The sequence below is a fragment of the Pseudochaenichthys georgianus genome, chromosome 19 (genome assembly GCF_902827115.2).
Source record: "Pseudochaenichthys georgianus chromosome 19, fPseGeo1.2, whole genome shotgun sequence".
Lineage (NCBI taxonomy): Eukaryota > Metazoa > Chordata > Actinopteri > Perciformes > Channichthyidae > Pseudochaenichthys > Pseudochaenichthys georgianus.
The window spans coordinates 26610851-26631649 of NC_047521.1; the positions used below are offsets into that span (position 1 = coordinate 26610851).

The 20799-nt window shown below is 40.5% G+C and overlaps 1 protein-coding gene across 2 annotated transcripts; it reads right to left on the bottom strand.

Moving 5' to 3' along the window:
* Positions 1-482: 482 nt before the first annotated feature.
* cdc42ep1a (CDC42 effector protein (Rho GTPase binding) 1a) lies at positions 483-18626 on the bottom strand. Of its 2 annotated transcripts, XM_034107713.2 has the most exons (5): positions 18489-18626; positions 16177-16227; positions 11825-11914; positions 7369-8637; positions 483-3041 (listed from the first exon to the last, which is right to left on the bottom strand). In XM_034107713.2, the coding sequence occupies exons 4-5, from the start codon at positions 7907-7909 to the stop codon at positions 2347-2349; spliced, it is 1236 nt and encodes a 411-aa protein (XP_033963604.1). In that variant the 5' UTR covers positions 7910-8637; positions 11825-11914; positions 16177-16227; positions 18489-18626; the 3' UTR covers positions 483-2346. The 2 variants fall into 2 exon arrangements, with proteins under 2 accessions (XP_033963604.1, XP_033963603.1); XM_034107712.2 differs by lacking the exon at positions 16177-16227.
* Positions 18627-20799: the final 2173 nt, after the last annotated feature.

The following is a 20799-nucleotide window of genomic DNA, read 5'->3' on the forward strand; positions in this document are numbered from 1 at the left end:
AAGTCAACGTTTTAGTTTTTTTCCTTAATCAGATGGATTTTCTTGTAGTTCTTTAAAAAGAATCTGAAAATGTCTTAGTTACTATATATTTTTTATATTTTCAATCTTTGCCGTTCAATATATTCAAGTTTTGCCGCTTAAATCCCTTTGTCTGGCCTGTAAACCTCTCTGGAACCAGCTTTATTTATTTATTCTTAAGCTACAGGTGTCCTATCTTTCCCAGAATGCACAGAAGTTCAAGCTTAAAATAATAGCTATGCAGTTAGTATGAAATCCAGCCGTCCAAAACCAATGTTAGGTTGCCGTTTGTTGTTTTTTAGGGAGTATTTTTCTATCAATTTACAAAATAAAAGTATCATGAGTTTAAGTATGGTAAAAACATGTATGAACCTTGATGGATTGAGGTTTAATGTAAATAACAATGTTTTTACAACCACCTTTCCAGCCTACTTTAAACACTGTAAATAAATGCATATCCAACATAATTAAAAACATGTTTATTGTCATTAATATCATCATAATATATCATTGGTATTGTCTGCAGCATATGGATGTGAATTGCACTAGGTACTGCTGCAGGTGCATATTTATAGGAGGTCAGTTAATATCTTTATGTACAGTCGTATAAAAGGTCAGACTTCAAGATCATTAAAGGTGCATGGGGTATCTATATGCAAGGTCTGCAGCATAACATGAGCATGTGTATGGTCATAAACTTCAGTTGCATGTAGTACTAGAAATACTTTACATATTCCCTCAGTCCATGTCGATTTCTAATCTGCTGAGGCCTGAGAATCCACATTTCCTTTCCCTTTGTGTGTCCTTGGTAGTGTTTTCCTGAGTGAGAGGAGTCGACGGGAGATTGAAATGAGGCCCTAAGGTTGTAAAAAGATTAAATCCATTTGTTTAATCCTCACTTCCTCTCTCATTAGAGACCATGGAGAGGCTTTCCACCGTGTTGTGCTGCAGAGAATCAAATAAACCAGGGAGATATTTCAAAAGTGGATACAAGTACTACAATTGGAACATAAGGGGTGTTTCTCAATGTCGAGTGAAGCCACTATTTCAAGCATACTACGCCATCGAGTGCCGCCGAAATACTGTTCCAATGTCCAGCATACTTGGAATTCTACGGAGCCCGGCGTACTTTGTAGCGAGACATTTCTAGGCTGCACATGTGTAGACTACGCGGTCTTAAAATCCCCACAATGCTTTGCGCACGGACCAATTTCCCCAAATCTGTGGCGGTAAATGTAAGGCGGGGCTTCTCCACTCTTCGTTTTCCGAATGCCAGGAAGTATTCTTGCCTCGCTTCTGAAGCAAGTGACTCGGAAGACGTGCTACCAAGCAAGCGTACTCGACATTGAGAAACACCCGATATATCTTCAATGTTCATGATGGCCACCAATATTGGCTTGGAAATGCCGTTTTCTTTGCGATAAAATCACATTTACTTGCCCTGGATGAATGATCTCGATTGTCAAATCATACATTTCTGAACACGTAGAAACCAAATTCAGACGCTTTCTAACAAACAACCCCAAATGTAAACGTGTTGTGGTTAAAATCACTCAAAATCTTAGAAGATTTGACTTCTCCCATAGTGATATTCAATCTTAAAATCACCAAAAGTAATCCACCGGTTAAAATGATTTGGTAAAATATGGTTTTTATCGGCTGGAAAGGGCAGCCATCTTGGAGAATAGTTGCAATTACTTTTTTTAATTCAAGTGGTTTCTGGTCTTTTTTAAATAATATGACATTTGGGAAAGATTAATTTTGGTGCTTGCATCCACTTTTAAAAGATTGCTACAGCTATCTGCAGCAATATGGGAGGAAGTGTGAAACATAAAGTGACGGGCTTTGTTTCCATGGAGACAATCGAGACTAACTTCTGTGGCACATCCTCGCTTTTCCACGCCTCCTTTTACTAAGTCTTTTTGAAACAAGCATTCATCCCTCGGGCTTGGAAACATCTTACACTCCTTTAAGATCCATTCAGCAACACCAACACTCGTCAACCACATTGACGGATCGATTTGATTACAGAAAAATCATACATTTAACATGTTTTTAAGAGTCGGAAACTATCTCTGATTACACTGATTTCATCCTCATCGTCCGTGTAGTTGTAGGGAAATGTTGCGTGTCCTTTCAGAAGATCTAAACTACATTCTGTGTCCTTGTTTTTCCACGCTTCAAGTCTTTTTGAAACAAGCATTCACCCCTCGGGTTTAAGATACATTCAGCAACATCCTTAAAGCATCCAATGTTAAGGATGTCATGGTCATCCTGCCTCGTCAACCACAATCTCTCCTCGATCGGTTTGAGTCCAAATATCTCTGACTACACTTTGATTTCATCCTCATCGTCCATGTAGTTGTAGGGAGTTTTGTTCTTCGGGCGGCTGACGACTATCTGTGAATCTGCGACCTCCACCCGGCTCTGTCCCTTTAAGCTGCCTCCATAATGGCGAGCGAGCACATCTGTAGCACTCTGGAAGCGCTCCATCTCCATCCCAACACCCAATGTGGCTCTTTCAGGAGACTCCATCACCACATCTTTTACTCCATTCACCTCCATCACTTCCTCCTCCCCCGACTCGCCACCATGCGGGCTCTTCCTGCCGCCAAAATCCTCCCTAAGCAGCGAATCCACGTAGGAAATAGTGGCCGAATCCATCTCTGAGCCGTCATTGGTCATCCCGCACGCTGATCCCGCCTCCTCGCCCTCCCAGACTTGAGTGTGATCGTCTGATTGGCAGCCGTCGATCACCCCGAACACCTCGCTCATTAAGGAAGGGCCCAGGTCGAAGGTGAAGGTGTCCAGAGAGGTGAGGGAGGACAGGGAGTCAGAGTAGGCGGAGAAGGAGGGTTTCGGGTCAGAGGACAAGATGGAGGCGGAGCACAAGATGGCGTCGGTTTCGTCGGTTAGAGAGCCGCGGTGGATGTTAGGAGGGCAGGAAGTGGGGAGGGAGATGGACGGCTGCTGGCGCTCAGAGCGAGAGAGACGAGGCAGCGTGACGAAACCAGACTCCAGACCTGTGGAGAAGATAAATAAATATCAACACATGAAACTTATGCTGACCAATCACAAAAGAGCCGGCCAGCTAACCAATCAGAGCAGACTGGGCTCTGGTTTCAGACAGAGGGTGAAAAGAGGTGCTGCAGCACAGGCAGGACGAGAAAAATAAAGAGCTTTTTGAACATTAAAGCATGGAGACATGTAGAGACACTACATACTGATATACACCTGAACATCAGCAGGAGAGGACTCTTTAAAGTAGAGACACTACATACTGATATACACCTGAACATCAGCAGGAGAGGACTCTTTAAAGTAGAGACACTACATACTGATATACACCTGAACATCAGCAGGAGAGGACTCTTTAAAGTAGAGACACTACATACTGATATACACCTGAACATCAGCAGGAGAGGACTCTTTAAAGTAGAGACACTACATACTGATATACACCTGAACATCAGCAGGAGAGGACTCTTTAAAGTAGAGACACTACATACTGATATACACCTGAACATCAGCAGGAGAGGACTCTTTAAAGTAGAGACACTACATACTGATATACACCTGAACATCAGCAGGAGAGGACTCTTTAAAGTAGAGACACTACATACTGATATACACCTGAACATCAGCAGGAGAGGACTCTTTAAAGTAGAGACACTACATACTGATATACACCTGAACATCAGCAGGAGAGGACTCTTTAAAGTAGAGACACTACATACTGATATACACCTGAACATCAGCAGGAGAGGACTCTTTAAAGTAGAGACACTACATACTGATATACACCTGAACATCAGCAGGAGAGGACTCTTTGAAGTAGAGACACTACATACTGATATACACCTGAACATCAGCAGGAGAGGACTCTTTAAAGTAGAGACACTACATACTGATATACACCTGAACATCAGCAGGAGAGGACTCTTTAAAGTAGAGACACTACATACTGATATACACCTGAACATCAGCAGGAGAGGACTCTTTAAAGTAGAGACACTACATATTGATATACACCTGAACATCAGCAGGAGAGGACTCTTTAAAGTAGAGACACTACATACTGATATACACCTGAACATCAGCAGGAGAGGACTCTTTAAAGTAGAGACACTACATATTGATATACACCTGAACATCAGCAGGAGAGGACTCTTTAAAGTAGAGACACTACATACTGATATACACCTGAACATCAGCAGGAGAGGACTCTTTAAAGTAGAGACACTACATACTGATATACACCTGAACATCAGCAGGAGAGGACTCTTTAAAGTAGAGACACTACATACTGATATACACCTGAACATCAGCAGGAGAGGACTTTTTAAAGTCTGGCTTCTATATAAGGGCTCCAGAAGTGGTAACATGTTAACTCATATTCCAGCATCGGGCAGTGATGGCACAACAGAGGAATTGTCGGGATGTCATAACATAATGAACCTAAAGTTGTTTCAGATGCCAGTTGTATGTGTTGCATTGCTTTAGGCTTTCACCAGTTTTCCTCCTGAACTAGCTAACTAACCTTTTCTTTTTTAAGTTGTTTTCTTAAATCATCGATCAACACAACAAGCTACACAACGCACTATTTAAAGAAAAAACGACACACTAGCTGGGTAGAAATGTGTTTTGTTTACTTGTGTTTATCTATTGTTTATTAACCTGATTTGGTAGAAGGAACATAAACTCAGGGTAAAATAAAAAACCTAAAATCAGACTTAGAAACCAGATCTTTCTCACGTGCATCTTAAGGCTTCTGTGCTATGTCTTATCTAAAACACTGAAATCTAACTCGGATTCTTATGGAGTCACAAGGTGTATCATGTAATTCCACCAGGGGGCGATGTTCACCCAGAGGATCTCTGTGTCTGATGATGAAAAGTGAGAAAACCCCAGGCTGCAAAATGCTGAGTCGCTCTCGTGTTAACAGTGAATCATCTGCCAGATCACTTAACATCTGAAGTTACCACAGCACCCTCAAAGCCATTCGTAAAGGGAGAGTCTGGAGGTTTTTCACACCAACAGTGTCTTGTTTCACAAATTAATACTTTTTTTAGGAGAGAAAGAAAGAAGTAGAAACAGATTCCACTGAGATTCTCCCATTAAAGGTGAAATAATCCAGGTTATCATCCTTGTAATTTTGAGTATTTCCACTTTTTGTTTCATATACTTCTACTCCACTACATTTAGGAGACAACTATTGTATTTTTTACTCCAATACATCTGTTTAAAACTCGTACTTTCTAGCTACTTTCTACGTATAAAAACACACAGTATGCTTTTATGATACGATGCAGTACTGTACTACCTATCTACCCAGTATATTAAAAACCCTTACCCTTAAAAATTGTTAATAATTTGGCTAAAAGTAAACAAAGTAAAAATGATATGCCATGTGTTTATGGGCGAAAATATTCATTTGGCATACTGAGTACTTTTCCTTTCGATTCTTGCAGTACATTTTGCAGATAATACTTCTCAGTTGTACTTAAGTACCATTTCCAAATCTGGACTTTTTCTTGTAATGAGTATTTAAAAACCATGGTATTTCTACTTTTAATTAAGTAAAGGATCTGAGTACTTCTTCCACCTCTGGAGAGTAAATTAACTCCAGTTAAAACACAGCATGTACACACACCAGCGACTAGTCCATACAAACACACACACACACACACACACACACACACACACACACACACACACACACACACACACACACACACACACACACACACACGGAGGGGGGGGGGTTGTTAATGGGAGCCTCAGACAGCTCTGTCTGGATCTCTGTGTGTTATCAGTGGGGCGATTATGAGTCGAGGTGATTCATAAGGACATCTCGTGTAACTGTGTCTAGCTAACTGAGAGCAGCCGATGGATGAGTTTCACTGCGGCTCCACAGATGGCTGCACTCTTTACTACAGTTTCCAGTTAATGCCAGTTAACTCATTTGACCTTTCACTTTGTTCGGTATACGTGCCATTTAAATCAAAAGAAACCACAACCCCGTAATCCTTGAGACCAATTTGGGGTTTTTGGTGGTGAATTCTTTTCTAATTCTTGCATGACCGCGCAACAGCTAACACGCTGACATCATTGAGACATTTCCCGTAAACACATATTGGACTTTTGCAGTTATCCAAACACGGGTGGTTTAGATCAAAAACTATTTGCAATGTTTTGGGGTATTTTGGTTTAAGTTGTTGTCAAGTGAGATTGACCCACTACCAGAGAAGCTACATCCCATACAATCTGTATGTGTGTGGTAAGCATGGTATGCATTAACCAAAGTATGTTGTCAGTATTGGTATTCATTTAGGGAAGTGGTATTGGAGCAGGTAAAGACAAGTTTTAAACAATACCAAGTCATACTCTTTCGTAACAACAATAACAGGTTTCTTATGCTCATATGGGCAGAACTGTTACCAGAATCTTAAAGACCCTAAAGTGCTTTTTAGAACTGAGGAAAAGTTGAGTAATAATTGTTTGTGGCTTTTTCACTTTCAAACATATCGATTTTTTTATCAATTGGTGTCAGAATCTTGATAAAAGCCGCTTTACTTAATACCAGTGGCGAACCGTCAGTGCCTTCGAGGTATTCAGAGAATACCCTGGAACACTCAGATTATATAAATAAAATGTATATATAAATAAAATGTATATAAAATGCATAAATGAGAATGGTATCTGTGTTGTCGATCTGTAATATTACAGTCAGTGTTACGTTGATTTGTTTGTCCTTCTCGGACCATGCACTACGCATTTCAGTGGGTTTGTGTTAGAAAATAAAGCAACCAATCAGATCTTGTTCTGGGTCTCTGGGTAGAATATCCTTCAACCAGGTATTCTACATCCTTGATAGAATGCCCTGGCCGTTGCACTGAATGAGAGCGTACGTTTGGATTGACGGTGTGTGTGTGTGTGTGTGTGTGTGTGTGTGTGTGTGTGTGTGTGTGTGTGTGTGTGTGTGTGTGTGTGTGTGTGTGTGTGTGTGTGTGTGTGTGTGTGTGTGTGTGTGTGTGTGTGTGTGTGTGTGTGTGTGTGTGTGTGTGTGTGTGTGTGTGTGTGTGTGTGTGTGTGTGTGTGTGTGTGTGTGTGTGTGTCTACAGAAGGTCCAGTTGTGATAGACACGGTTCGCCACTGCTTAATATTATACTCACCATAAGAGCTTTTCCTTAGAATATCAAAACCATTGCTGGTAGCTTGAAAGACCCTTAAAAACAGTTTGGTAGTAATTTTCTGTGGTTCGGTAACTTTCTCATAGTTGTTTCATAGATTGATGTCAACGTTTTCATACAAGCAGCTTTGTTTAAAACATGTTTTTTCTATACTCACCATAAGAGCTTTTCCTCTCCTCCGGCGTGCTATGAGAACTGGGGAAGAGCACTTTGGTGGTGGGACTCCCATTGGGCATCTCCACATCCAGGCTGGGGAGGGAGATGGCGTTCTTGATGATGGGAGAAACGACCGGAGGTGGAGGCGACAGCTCTTTGCATCCTCCAGTCGGTCTGTTTTCAGATCCCCTTCTGATCTGACGGAGCGTCCTGGAGAAGAACGCTCCGATCTTGTTGTCTGGACTGGAGATAGAATCCGTTTCCCCGTTGTTCCCGTTGTTCCCACCGTTCCCATTGTTGCCGTTGTTCCCGCTGTTGTTCGCCTTGTTCCCGTTGTTCCCTTTGTTCCCAGTGCCTCCATGGTTGCTGAGGAAGGAAGTGTCCCCGAACACATCGCCTCCACGGCCAACATGCATGGTGTGGCGGAAATCTCCCAAAGGAGGGCTGATCATCTCCAGCGTGAGGTCGCCTTTATAGCGACGCTTGCTGTGAGACTGTGAGACCAGCCCTTTGAGGCCGGACAGCTTCTCCTGAAGATTCATGATCCCGAGAGGCTCCTGAAAATCTACTTTGTTTGGAGTTTCCTTTAAATCCCACTGAATGGCAAAACTGAATGTCCAACTTTCCCCTCTTAGATTATGCCAAAAACCATTGACAGTTTAAAACGTAGACAAAATTCCAAGATCTTGAAACCTTGAGGAAATCTGAACTCCAGGCTTGCAGCACCAAACAGTTCTTGAATATCTTCTCAGTCTATCATACCCAAGCTCAACTCTGTCCCACTCTTTGTAACACGTTGGAATTGAATGGCACAATATTTGCTCAAAATCAACCTTTATTCCTACTGAATGGCCGAACTGAACGTTGTGTTCTCTCCTCTTGGATTATCCCAAAGTCATCGACAAACCAAATCTTAAAAAATAGCTCTGAAATGTTATTCCAAGAGCTTGAAACCGTGTAATTTTCTGAGAAGCTGAACTCCCAAAGTCTTCAGTGCCAGATGCGCTTGAATATTATCTCAGTTTATCAAGCGCAGGCCAAACTGTGTCCGTCTCTCCGTAGCTGGTTTTGATGCATAGCTGGCAGGATTAAAGGGCCATAAATTGAGGCGAAACACTGTGTAGTTGTGTTCCTGGAAGCAGCCGGTCGGAGTGTGGTCAGATCGCCTATTTTCCCCCGCTTGCTTTGGGCTTTGGCTTTGTCGACATCAGCTCAGAAATAGGTTCTGTGTCCAGCTGCAAACGGTTCTGCGGTTGCACCAACGGACCATCTATCGAGAGAAAACAACAGGGGAAAAAACATCTATCGTTAAAATATAGACAGGGATGTATTTTATTTTGAAGGGATGACATTTGCAGTTTATATTCTGTGCAGATTCAGTTACTAATTCTCCATACTGTATCTAGACTACATCTGGCTTTCTGCAGGATTTTAGGATTCCTAAAGTCCAATGGGCTGGAACCGTCTAAATTTAGACCACAGTCACTCCTCTGTGCAGCAAACTCCAAAGTCTGCTTCTGGTCCATAAAATGGTTGGACCTTTCAGGGAATTCCTGCTTCCATTTTGTCCTGCTTTGTCTGCCATGAAGGTTACACAAAGTTCATTTTACATTTCCCTGAAAATACTTATCACACTTTAAGGCTGAGCAGCAGACCTCATTCAACAGGATTAGATTTGTTTATAAACAAGCAAAGTCAGGGAGATAGGAAGAGATAGAACGTTTCCTGATAAGAAAATCACAGCTGCTGCTTAGCTATAGACGTTAGTAAACCGTATCAGACTTCTCAAATATTGAGAACCAATCATAGGCTACTGTGTTAAAAAATGCACTTTTAATCTTCAATCAGTTGGTTAGAAGAGAGAAAAAGTGTTTTCCATAACTTTCAATATGTTGATATAAATTAAACAATTATTTTTGTATTCATGTTTCTACTGTTTAGGTTTCTGTTTCATCTATTCTTTCATTTTCTATTTATTTTTTACATGTATTCCCTGTGTGTGTGTGTTTAGGATCACCAACACGATTTCGCCATTTTTTTCGTGTCACACAGAACGATTTTAAAAGCAATGTAAATAATAACAAATTAGAAGGAAAAACAGATTTAAAAAAAATACAGATTTCAGTATTCTGAGGCTCTGAGCCCCATTTCCTCGTGGACGGCAAACAAACTCTGACATTATACAATGTCTTAGGCTTAGGGTAAGATATTGAGTAAGAACATGTTTTCATGAACCACACAGCTAGCTTCTGGTCTTCCAAGACCCGACCGGGCAAAAAGACGTGGTGCAGGCACGAAACATACTACCAATAGAAATACATTGCTTTTAAAATCGTTGTATGACACGAAAAAAATGCGAATATCGTGTTGGTGAATACGAATCAATAGATTAAATTAATTTCGTGACTCTAACACGAAATTCCGTGAGACTGGGTTGAATAATATGACCGTGTGGCTAGCTAGCTTAACTGAAAGCTAAACACAACTAGCACCAGTCTTTTAGCTAGCTACCTTGTTAAAATGGTAAATAAAGCTTACTTTAGTGCAGTAAATGATAATCAGCCATATAATTTAATGCTGTATATTTCTATTCTGTTGCTGTATAAACCCTTGTAAACGTAGCTAAAGCAGTTTGGCTGTAAAGCTAATGTTTATAAAAAATTAATTAAAAAAAGGCTGTAAAGCTAACGCTAACAAAACAGGCTAGCTGTAAAGTAGCTTTCTAATAAATCACATTTCTATCGCAAAATGCCTTTTTTTACCAACTACTTGGAGGTTAAAGCTATTTAAGCTTACACAGTTGTTTAATATAATTATGAAATCACATTCAGCTATATTTTTTAATTGACTGACAGCCTTTTCCTGCGGATCCGTTCTGGAGCTCCATGACTCCGTAACTCTGTAATGAAAGCAGACCAAAAAATTGCCCTTTATTTCTCATGTGTTGTTCTTTGCCAGCAGAGTAATGGATCTCCAATTTGAAAATATTTTGATAGCATAAAGCAGCCCCGACGTGGAGCTCTGGTTCTCTTTAAAAGCTTTCCACTGCAGCAGCTTCATGTCTGCAGGCCTCCCACGCATGCACAGCCTCGTCTGGCTTCATTAATGACCTGCTATGGTTCAAGGGACGGAGCATTGCGTCAGGTCCAAGGCAGCCCCACTAATTTGCTTCTGACCGCAGTCCCAGGCCCTGTGGTTCACTTCCCCCGGCTGGCGTTTTAAGAGGGGCATCTGGGAGGAAACGCAGCACATACCAGCGCTGAGCGGACACCAGGGACCAGTATACCGAGGTGTGATGTTCAATATAAGATGCCGTGAGCCTGCAGGGATTGTGTGCATGTTCCCATGAACTGAAGCAACAGGCCACCTCTCTGGTTACAACTCCCCCGTGAGAGCGGTCACAGACATAATGGCTCGACTCAATGAAGGGGAAACAATTGTCTGGCTGCATAAAGGTTAAAAACCTCTAATTGATAACCGACAGCATGGGATTTTCAACCTCTGTGCAGCGAAACACCTGTGTGCCATGAGAGATAGTCAGGTGTGCATTAGTCCAAAACAAAAATGATTTAGTTGCTGCAAATAGAATAAAGTGATGCGTGTGAGAGTTTGTGGGAAAATGTGGATTTTGAGGTGGGTCGCAGATCCAATTCTAACCCAGATGAAGAGCCTAGTATGAGTGGTGGTCGAAAGAAAGGAAAATGGTGAAAACAGCGGATGTAATATTTCGTTAGTAATTCACTTTCACCGGGGATCCGACTGGACCGTTTGCTTGATGTGGGGAAAAGCTATCATGGTCCAAACAGAGCTTAATTTTCACAACAAACACATGTCTCTATTTTGAGAAAAACCACGGAGAGAGAGCTCTCAAAGCTATAGCTTCTTAGTAGCTGAACTTGTCGCCAAATTGAGAGACTTGGCATTAAATTGTCATATACGCTGTTTTAGGCTTCAATGTGTCCTTTTGTAACTTTTTTGGTTGCTGGTTTGTTTAATGTGAAAGATTCACCGTGGCTCAAAACAGGTTGAAAAACGCTGACCTACAGTATAACAGAAACACACTTGGGGCCATTGATTACTCTGGCTGTGTCCTTAGCTGTAATCCTGTTAAAGACTTTTGACCACAGCTCAGAGGGGGTCGCTCCTCTGACTCCTCTTGTTTATCTGGACCCTCGGGCAAAGCTCATTTTATCTGCACATATGTTTGTATCCAGCTGACCTCTCTGTGATCCTGTTGCTCTTGCTTCTTCTGTTTTCTGAGTAAAACAAATACAGCAGCCAGCACCCTCAGGCTTCAGATAATATTGGTTTTTTTTAAAAACACAACAGGGACAAAATCCGCCAATTTTGGAGTCTTTAAAGGTAATTAGTTTAACGCCGTAATCCCAGTGGCAGCCTGTGTCTTGGATATCAGAGAAGAATAGGGGCACCTCTCCACAGGAGGGGCTTCTACCTACCCTGGATTATCCTCTAATCCTTCAACTCCTCCGTTAGCACGGCGCTTCTTTTGGGTAAAGCCTGGCGGACGGCTCCACTGGCACTGATTTCTGTAAGAGAAGATATAAAATACCACATTTGTTTTCAAGGCAGGGTGACAAATGATGCAAGGATGCAAAAAAAGTATAATTTTCGCAGAAAGGAATGAAGGAGGAAGATGGCAAATTTGGGTAGAAATAGAGAAGAAATTAATTGATGCTTAGAGAAATAAGACATAGAGAAAAATTAAGATTGATAGGAGTACATAATAGAAAATAAACGATACAGGCTGAGGAATAAATATCAGAATAAGACATTCAAGACCCAGTGAAGACACCACAATCACATTGACCCGTCTTTGATATCGACGTTACTTATAAGCATCGTTGACATCTTCTTAAAATGTATAACTTTGACTGGTTTTGTACCATTCCTTGACTTTTTCTCTAAGGCCACAATGAAGACGTAATTTGTCTTTATGTCTCTTTAACTGAAGGATGGATTACCATGAGATTCGGTACACATTAATGTCCAACACAGTCTCACGGCATTTCGTGTTATAGTCACGAAATTAATCTATTGATTCGTGTTCACCATCACGATTTTCACATTTTTTTCGTGTGACACACAACAATTTTAAAAGCAATGTATTTCGATTGGTAGTATGTTTTGTGCCTGCACCAAATAATAACAAATTAGAAGGACATTTTTTTTAAATACAGATTTCAGCGGACGGCAAAAAAACCTTATATATTATACAATTTCAAATTATACGATTTAAAATAAAAGGGATAGGTTTAGGCTTAGGGTAAGATAAGAAAATGTTTTTATGAACCTTCCGGTCTTCCAAGTGATGGTGAACATGAATCAATAGATTAAATAAATGTCGTGACTATAACACGAAATGCCGTGAGATTGGGTTGTGTTAGAAATTAAAATCAATGTTTTATGGCATAATGTACCTTAAACATACCGTCAGTTTAAATGCTATTTTATTCGGGGAAGAATAGGGAAGTTCTCAATACCAAGCTTTTATTCTGAAAATCCTTCATGACGACTTCCGGGACTACCGTCCATTAGTATCATTAAAGTGGCTATTGACGCCGTTAACATGTATTACATATAAAGTTATGAAAGAGATAAGGAGGAGAAAAGGCATGTGGAAGTAAGCAATGAATGTAAAATGTCGAAATCCTCTGTTTAACGCGATATCGGACACAGACGAACGAGGGGGGAAGTCCCCTACGTCTCTACAGCTCCCAGAGAGGAGGAGCAAGCGGGAAAGATGAAGGCTTGTGAGCTCTTCTGCACGGCCACCACCTGGGAGAGGAAGCTGCAGTCTTTCTCTCCTGACTGAACAATCATCTGTTTGTAACATTACTGCGCCATATTTTTAATTAAAGTAACCATTTGAACCTTCTCAGAGACTCCATTTAGTCTCCTTTTAAAGCTTCTCTCCGAGAATAACGAACACAGCATAACAGTAGTAATTCACCCAGGATGAATTGTAGTGAGTCTAGCCCCATGAATAGCTCCTGTACTATGGTGTATGACCAAATCCCAGCAAAGCTCTATAGACAAAGGTGTATTTAGTTGTAAATGGATGAAGTCATTGTTTTGCAAGTCGAAACGTTGTGAAAAGCCGAAACACATCTTATTGGGTTCTTCACCATTTTCAACCTGCAGTTTCCATAACATGTTTTTTGGTGTTATTGACTGTTGCGTAGTTTTTGTACCTGAATAACATTTTTCTCTAGCAGACATTAGTAGACAAAACAAAACCGGTGTTAATGGGAAACTATGTCCTGTTACAGTTTGTGATAAAAGTGCATATTTCTTGCATAAAACGGCAGTTGAATTGATCTCTCTGCTACAGATTTGAGTTACTGTCTTTGGGCATCTCACCCTTCAGGGGGATTTCGGGGCGTTCGTACATCACACGGGCTGGATGAAATATTTCCATGTCACTATGTAGAGAACCAGAGCCAGAGTAACCACAGTTAGGAGCTTTGTGTGTGTACGTGTGCGCGTGCATTACTGGATGTAAACCAGAGTAACCACAGTCTAATAGGAGCTTTGTGTGTGTACTTGCGTGCGTGTGTGTGTGCGTATGAACACATTCCTGAGCAGAACATCGGTCGGTGGAGTTTCTCTCCCTCGATTACGACCATCAAACATCCTTCTTCTCGACCTCGGAGCTGATTGAAACCACGTTTTGTTCTGAAACCATCGTTCACTCTTCTCCTCTTTCATTACTTTTTCTTTCTCTTTTCACTTTACTTTCTTTCCCATCTAATGTTTCCTGTCATTAGTTTTCCTCTTTGTTTCTTTTACTCATTCATTCTCCTGCTTCTCTTTCCTCACTTTTTCTTTCCCAGTCGTTGATTTTCTAATCTCGATTACGACCATCAAACATCCTTCTTCTCGACCTCGGAGCTTGATGTGTGGTCAGTGTTGGGTTGGATGAGTTGTGTCGGGGCGGCACTGAGGTGTGTGTGGAAGAGGGTTTTCAGAGTGTGTCTTCTTCTCACTTCCCAATCTTTCTTCTCCTCCTTTTTCCAATTCCTCTTTCTCCTTCTTGCCTCTCCTTATTCCCATTCTATGTTACATGTCTTCTCTTTCCTCCTTCTCTACTGTACTAAAGTCCTTTTTAATCTTCATCAGTGCATGTCCACACGTCCTGTTTGTGCGTGTGTGTGTGTATTTCGTGTATGTAATTGCAAACTAAGTGACTTTATTAATATATCAAAGTTGATTTGATCTCCTTCCCCTTTACTCCGTGTTCTGTGCCCAATTCTTTTTCTAACCTTTTTCATTTTATATTTTCCTTTCATCTCTTTGTGGGTCTTCTCTTGACTGACTAAAACAGCTGTAGGACACACACACACACACTTCACACACCTCTCCCTTTGACCTCCTCTGCCATACAGTAGTTTGTCTTGAGTGAGATCAGCGGTGTTCTTTCTAACGTCGAGCTTCCCTCTCTCCTCTCTTCTCGTGTCCTTCACTCACTAACCCCACTAACCAGGTGAACAAACATACAAGATAAGGCCACATTTTGTTCTGCTCTCTCTTTGGCTTTTCAATTACGTCCACGCTCAGACTGAATCCAAGCAAAACACGGAGCCTACACTTCCTCCTCGGCCAAGAAAACATTTTCATGCTTCAACAAATAACTATTTTCTCCGCTTCCTGCATCTGCTGGAGCTGGCAGTCTCAGTTTGCCCTCTTTGTTGCCTTTTCCTTTTAGATTGTGTGTCTTGTTATGCACTCAAACGCACTGTTAATCTTTCCTTATCCCTTTCTTCTACTAACACGCACATTCCCCATGTTCTAATTTGATATGGAGGTCTTTAAACACTTGTAGTACGGCCTGTAAAGTGATGAGAGCAAGCCAATATTATCTTTTCACATATACTGTATATTGATATCTGTATATGAGGATTTTCCTGTAAGATCAATGAAGAATAGACACCATTACAGAGGGTGTCCACCAGAGAGCACTGACACATTTCATTTGTAATGTCCGGCTCTGTGCATATGCTATACTGTACATATGCTTATTATCAATATTATATCGATATCGCGATATGAGACTACATATCGTCTTGTATTTTGGATATCATAATATCGAGAAAGTCTTTTTCTGGTTTTAAAGGCATTACAAGAGATGCAAGATGTTCATTTTTGAATATTACTTGCATTTACCTTCTTTGTCGTTATAGCTAAATAGAAAAATCAACAAGCAAAATTCTTATCGTTTTTTTTAAAGCACAAATAGTCGATATTTGATCAGAAAATCACAATATTTGATTTTCTACATATCGCATCTAACATATGGTCAACATTTGAAGATCTTCCACAACTTCAGAATACAGCCTATCCCTGTTTGTCCATTTAAAACATCAAAGTAGTTTTTATCAGAAAGACTGTCCATAAAAACCTGTTCCCTAAAAAAAGCTGAAGTCAAGATATGAACTGAAAACTATACTTAAAGGTTCTTACCAAATCTCTTTTATTAAAACTTGGGTGTCTTGCTTTTACTTGGGGGGGGGGGGGGGGTTGAATCACACATGTGCTTTTTGGCCATTTGGTGCCGACAGACGATGATGAAGTGGTCTTCATCGTCTTCATCATGTGTGGCAAAAGAAACCCTGCGGTGTTAAAGCACACACAGAAGCCTCGCACCTCTGTAGCGAACCTCTTCCTGCTGCTGCTGCTGCGTCAGTGACACGCAAAGGTCACCAAAGGTCGGCTGCAGAGGAATGTCGAACTCAGGTAAAGAAAAACAACGAAGAGGGACAAACCACAGGGGGCTTCTGCGCTCACTTACCCCATAAAGCATCATTAGTGTCCATGCTCTTTCACTATCAGGGCACCAAGACTGTGGAACAAAATCAATATTGTTTTTTCAAGACGCTTGATGTGACTCACTCCCTATGCAATTTGACTTTTTATGAAGTGTGCTTTATTGCATGTATGTTTATTAGTGTGCTAGTTTCCCTACTGTATGTCACTTGTTTGATTGATGCTGCCTAACATCATAATAAGAATGAGAATATTTCCTTATCCATAGTGTAAAATAGGTTTTTGTGACATTTGCTCAATCTTAGAATAAATAAATAATAATACAAATAGAAATTAAAAATGTTAAATAAATGTCAGTAAATAACATTAACATTTAAAATAATTTAAATGAATAGAATAAAACAATTTAAATATAATTAATGTATAAAAAACGATATCAATACAAATGTAATTAAAAATACTTTCTAAAAAAAGTGTTAAAAAAAGTTCTACTAGAATTATAAATATCATGAAAGCCTTACTAGTGGTATGTAGGACACATCATACATCAATAACTTGCTGCATGCAGGAGGCCTACATCATGGATATGTTTTACATGACATGTCACTTGTTAGACGCTTTTATCCGAAGCGACGTACATACTCAATACTGTGGACAATCCCCACAGGAGCAATTTGGGGTGAAGTGTCTCAGGGACACAACGACATGCTGACTGCAGCGGGGTTTGAACCTGTGACCCCCTGATCCGAACACACGCGCACAACCCACTGCGCCACACGCCTCCTAACATATCAAAGCGTGTACTTAGAGAGAGGATAATATGCACACATCTCTGGGGAGACTAGATTACAGAGACAGATCAACATGGAGGAGGTCACTCAGTGTCCAAGTTATTTATTGAGTTTTTGTTATTAGCTCGGAAGCAGGCTGGCTTTGTATTGATCACCAATGTGCCTTTGTGTTTATTGGCAAGCTCAGACAGGCCAATCAATCTCTGTGTGTGTGTGTGTGTGCGCGTGGTTTTTTCCTTGTGGCGTGCTGGTATGTTTTAGGGGTCATCAGGTCTTTGCCCCCGAGGTGCAATGAGTGCAACACACACGTTTGTCTCCATAATTAAAACACCTCAAGGCCAAAAACGTCAACTCCAGCCCGACATGTGCCGCTGCATCGCGACACGATTCAGTGGCGTGTGCAAACTGATAGGTGTATGTTATGTAACGAGTGTAATAACAAGGCAGCGCGATACACAAATCAAAGCAGTGGTAGAGTTTATATTGCTGCTGGACATAAAACATGCTACACAGGAGATTGAGTTTCACTCTCACACTAAAGCCAACAAGCTTTAAAATCTGATAGCAGCTTAGTTTCTGTCAACATTTCTAAGTCTTAATGGCCTTATCTGAAACTAAACCTACTGTATTTGCTTTCTTTCCTTGGTACAGTATAGGCTTTTCTCCCATAAATACACTTTCATTCATATATTTCTAGTAGAAAAAACACATTGCCAATAATTAATCACATGATCAATTACATCAAGAAGACATTGATGGGTCATAATTAGGATATTCCTTCAAACAAATGGGGATCTTATAGAAATGGCACACATTTGTAGGAATCTCTACCAATGTTTTAAGAATATTACGTGATATCTATAGGGTATAAATAACTAAAAGTACTACCACCACACTGTAAAATACTTAATTCTAGGTAAAAGTACTGCATCAAGGATGGTACTAAAAAGTATGTATGTACTATTAGGGGTAAAAGTACTCGAAACATATTTTAATACATTAAAACCTTTTAAGGCAAAAGCAGAAAATCATCATATTTAAGAAGCTGGAACTGTGACATATTTTATTTATTTTTAGCAAAATTGCTGCCCATAACATTTCAGTTAACCCACTCATGGTTTAAGTTACTTAAATATGATGTTGGAAGGTTATGTGGTTATGTGGTGTGCCACCGTCAGATAATGACCAATATGAATAATCTTATTTAAAAGGTTTTCCTGAGTGTATTGTGTTAAAATCTGGATTTATAAAGGAACTAGTAAATACAACTGCATTCAAACATGTAGTAGAGAGAAGTATAAAGTAGTATAAAATGGAAATACTCTGTTAAACTGCGTACTAAAGTACAGTATTTGAGTAATTGTACTAAGTGACTGTCCACCACTGTCAACATGCAAAGAAGAGACGCAACATATTCACTGTAAGTCTATAAATAAAACATATGCTTGACATTATAAGTGCCCATTCACTTATCACTGATTCTCAGAGAGCGTGTTTCTGAGGACACTACAGAGTGATTCAAAGTCAAAATGAGATAAAAACTCACCAGAGAAAACTTCCACTGGAGGAACAGGAGACTTTCTTGACTCCGGTTTAATTATCTTTCCATTAAAACATGTATTTGAGTAAGTAGAGGTCGGAGGAAGGCTCTCGTGCAGCCGGACTGTCCGCTGGAGCGCGCGGTCTGCTGCAAGAGGCAGCGCGGAGCAGGGAGGGGGCGGGGCTTAGATCAGATGCCGTGAAAACTCATCAGACCTCATGGGTAACAGTTTGATGTCTCTCTCTCTCTCTCTCTCTCTCTCTCTCTCTCTCTCTCTCTCTCTCTCTCTCTCTCTCTCTCTCTCTCTCTCTCTACTACAACATGACATCAGAGGTGGAAAGTGACTAAGTACATTTACTCAAGTGCTAAGTACAATATAGAGGTATTTTGCCTTTACTTGAGTGTTTTAATTGTATGCTACTTTATTCTTTTCCACTACATTTTAGGAGCCAATATTTTAAAGCAGGACTTTTACGTATAAAGAATATTTTAAAATGAAGTACTGCTACTTTTTGCATTGTTAAGTAATAGGTCTACTTTTCCACCTCTGAGTACAATATTGAGATACATTTTGTATTAATTTAATGCTATTTTCACTACTTTCTTTAGAGGAAAATATTGTACTTTATACATCATTACATCTAAATATGATAACTTTAGATAAGTAAAATTCCGATGACGATGTTATGCACAAAACACAAAGCATTATTGTACATTAAATCAGTCAACAGTATAAACAATTATAAATTAACCTCTACTGCAGCAAGCTTCAACGTCTAAATCAGGGATGGGCAAATGGCGGCCCGCGGGCCGCATGCGGCCCCCACCTCCTCTTTTTGCGGCCCTCAAATTAATTTATAAACAACGTAATTAATAAAAAAATATATATATTAGGGCCGGGACTTTAACGCGTTAATTAAGATTAATTAATTACACAAAAATTAACGCGTTAAAAAAATTCACGCATTTTAATAGCACTTTAATTGCACTTATTTTTGCACAGCGGAACGTTTCTCACTGGATGAGTTTCAGGCGTACCGATTATACTGGAGCACCAACTAACGTTCATGACTTCAGCATGGGACTTCAAACAACAACAAACCACGGTGAACAATAGTCAAACATGAACGAACAAGCTGATGAGACCGGGGCCATCTAGTATTTAGCTCGGGCAATGAAGCCTCACCTGCTGGTTGCCCGATCGGGCAATCTATTATGCCAGTATCATGCAGCTCGCGGATCCAGTAATGAGTGACCCGACAGTAAAACTAAACATATCTATAACTAGTTTAGGTATTGAGAGGTAATTAAAATAGCTACGTGTGATATTCTAACCTGAAGTGTGTGTTTTGTTCCGCTCACCGCTGCATGTGATCATGCAGAGCTGCGGTCGAGTCTCGACTCGTCAGCAGCAGCTGATCTCTCTCTCCCGTCAGATTAGACTTCACTCGCGTTTATGTCCATATCGTTCAGATCCAGCTAGTTCTAGCTAATGATATGACTACCTGCTTATTAAAAGACACCTACACAATAAGCGTCGCTATGCAACCGGGCGAGGCCATAAAGTATAGCGCAGCATTATGCATTTGTTTACATGCCCACCGGAACCCCGAGGCATTACCAACAGATCAACGCACAATCAACCCATCCAGGACATCTCTTTCTCCACATTAAGTGTTAGACATTAGAGTTGACTATTCTTGTCTGTCACATACTCTTCTTGTCTGTCACATAAGTGGCGCAACTGAAGCGGTATTGCTCTAAAGGGAAATTATTTTGACCGAAGATATTTCGATTTGCCGGCTAACGGGAACTCTGACGTGTACTTCGCGGATGCGCTCGGCTCCTCTCGACTGCTGCTCGGGTCTGCTCGGTCAGCTTCCGGATGAGGAGGCATTCGTTCGACCAACTTACTGTAGTTAACATTACAAACATTTTAACAGGGGCCATAATAGTGTAAATAATGTTTGTTTTGGCAGTTATAACTGAATGTAATGTTTTCTACTTTTTTCCATCTGGGAAGGCATTTGCCTTCATCAGATGGAAAGTGTTTTGACCAACAACTTAAGTATTTCTTATAGCTATGCAGGGCATGCAAGCGAGCAAACACAAACAAGAACAAACAAACAAGTGAAATGAAGAATACAATTGTACAATATAATATTGTGGTGGTTCATCTTATAATTCAGTCTAGAGAATGCACCAGACAGCATCTAAGACCTGCAAACATCTACATTTTCTAGGGGGACGGAGGCCCCCCAAACCCTTCGTGCCATTTCGTCCGCGTGCATTTTTCAGGGCAATCTCTATTGGGCTC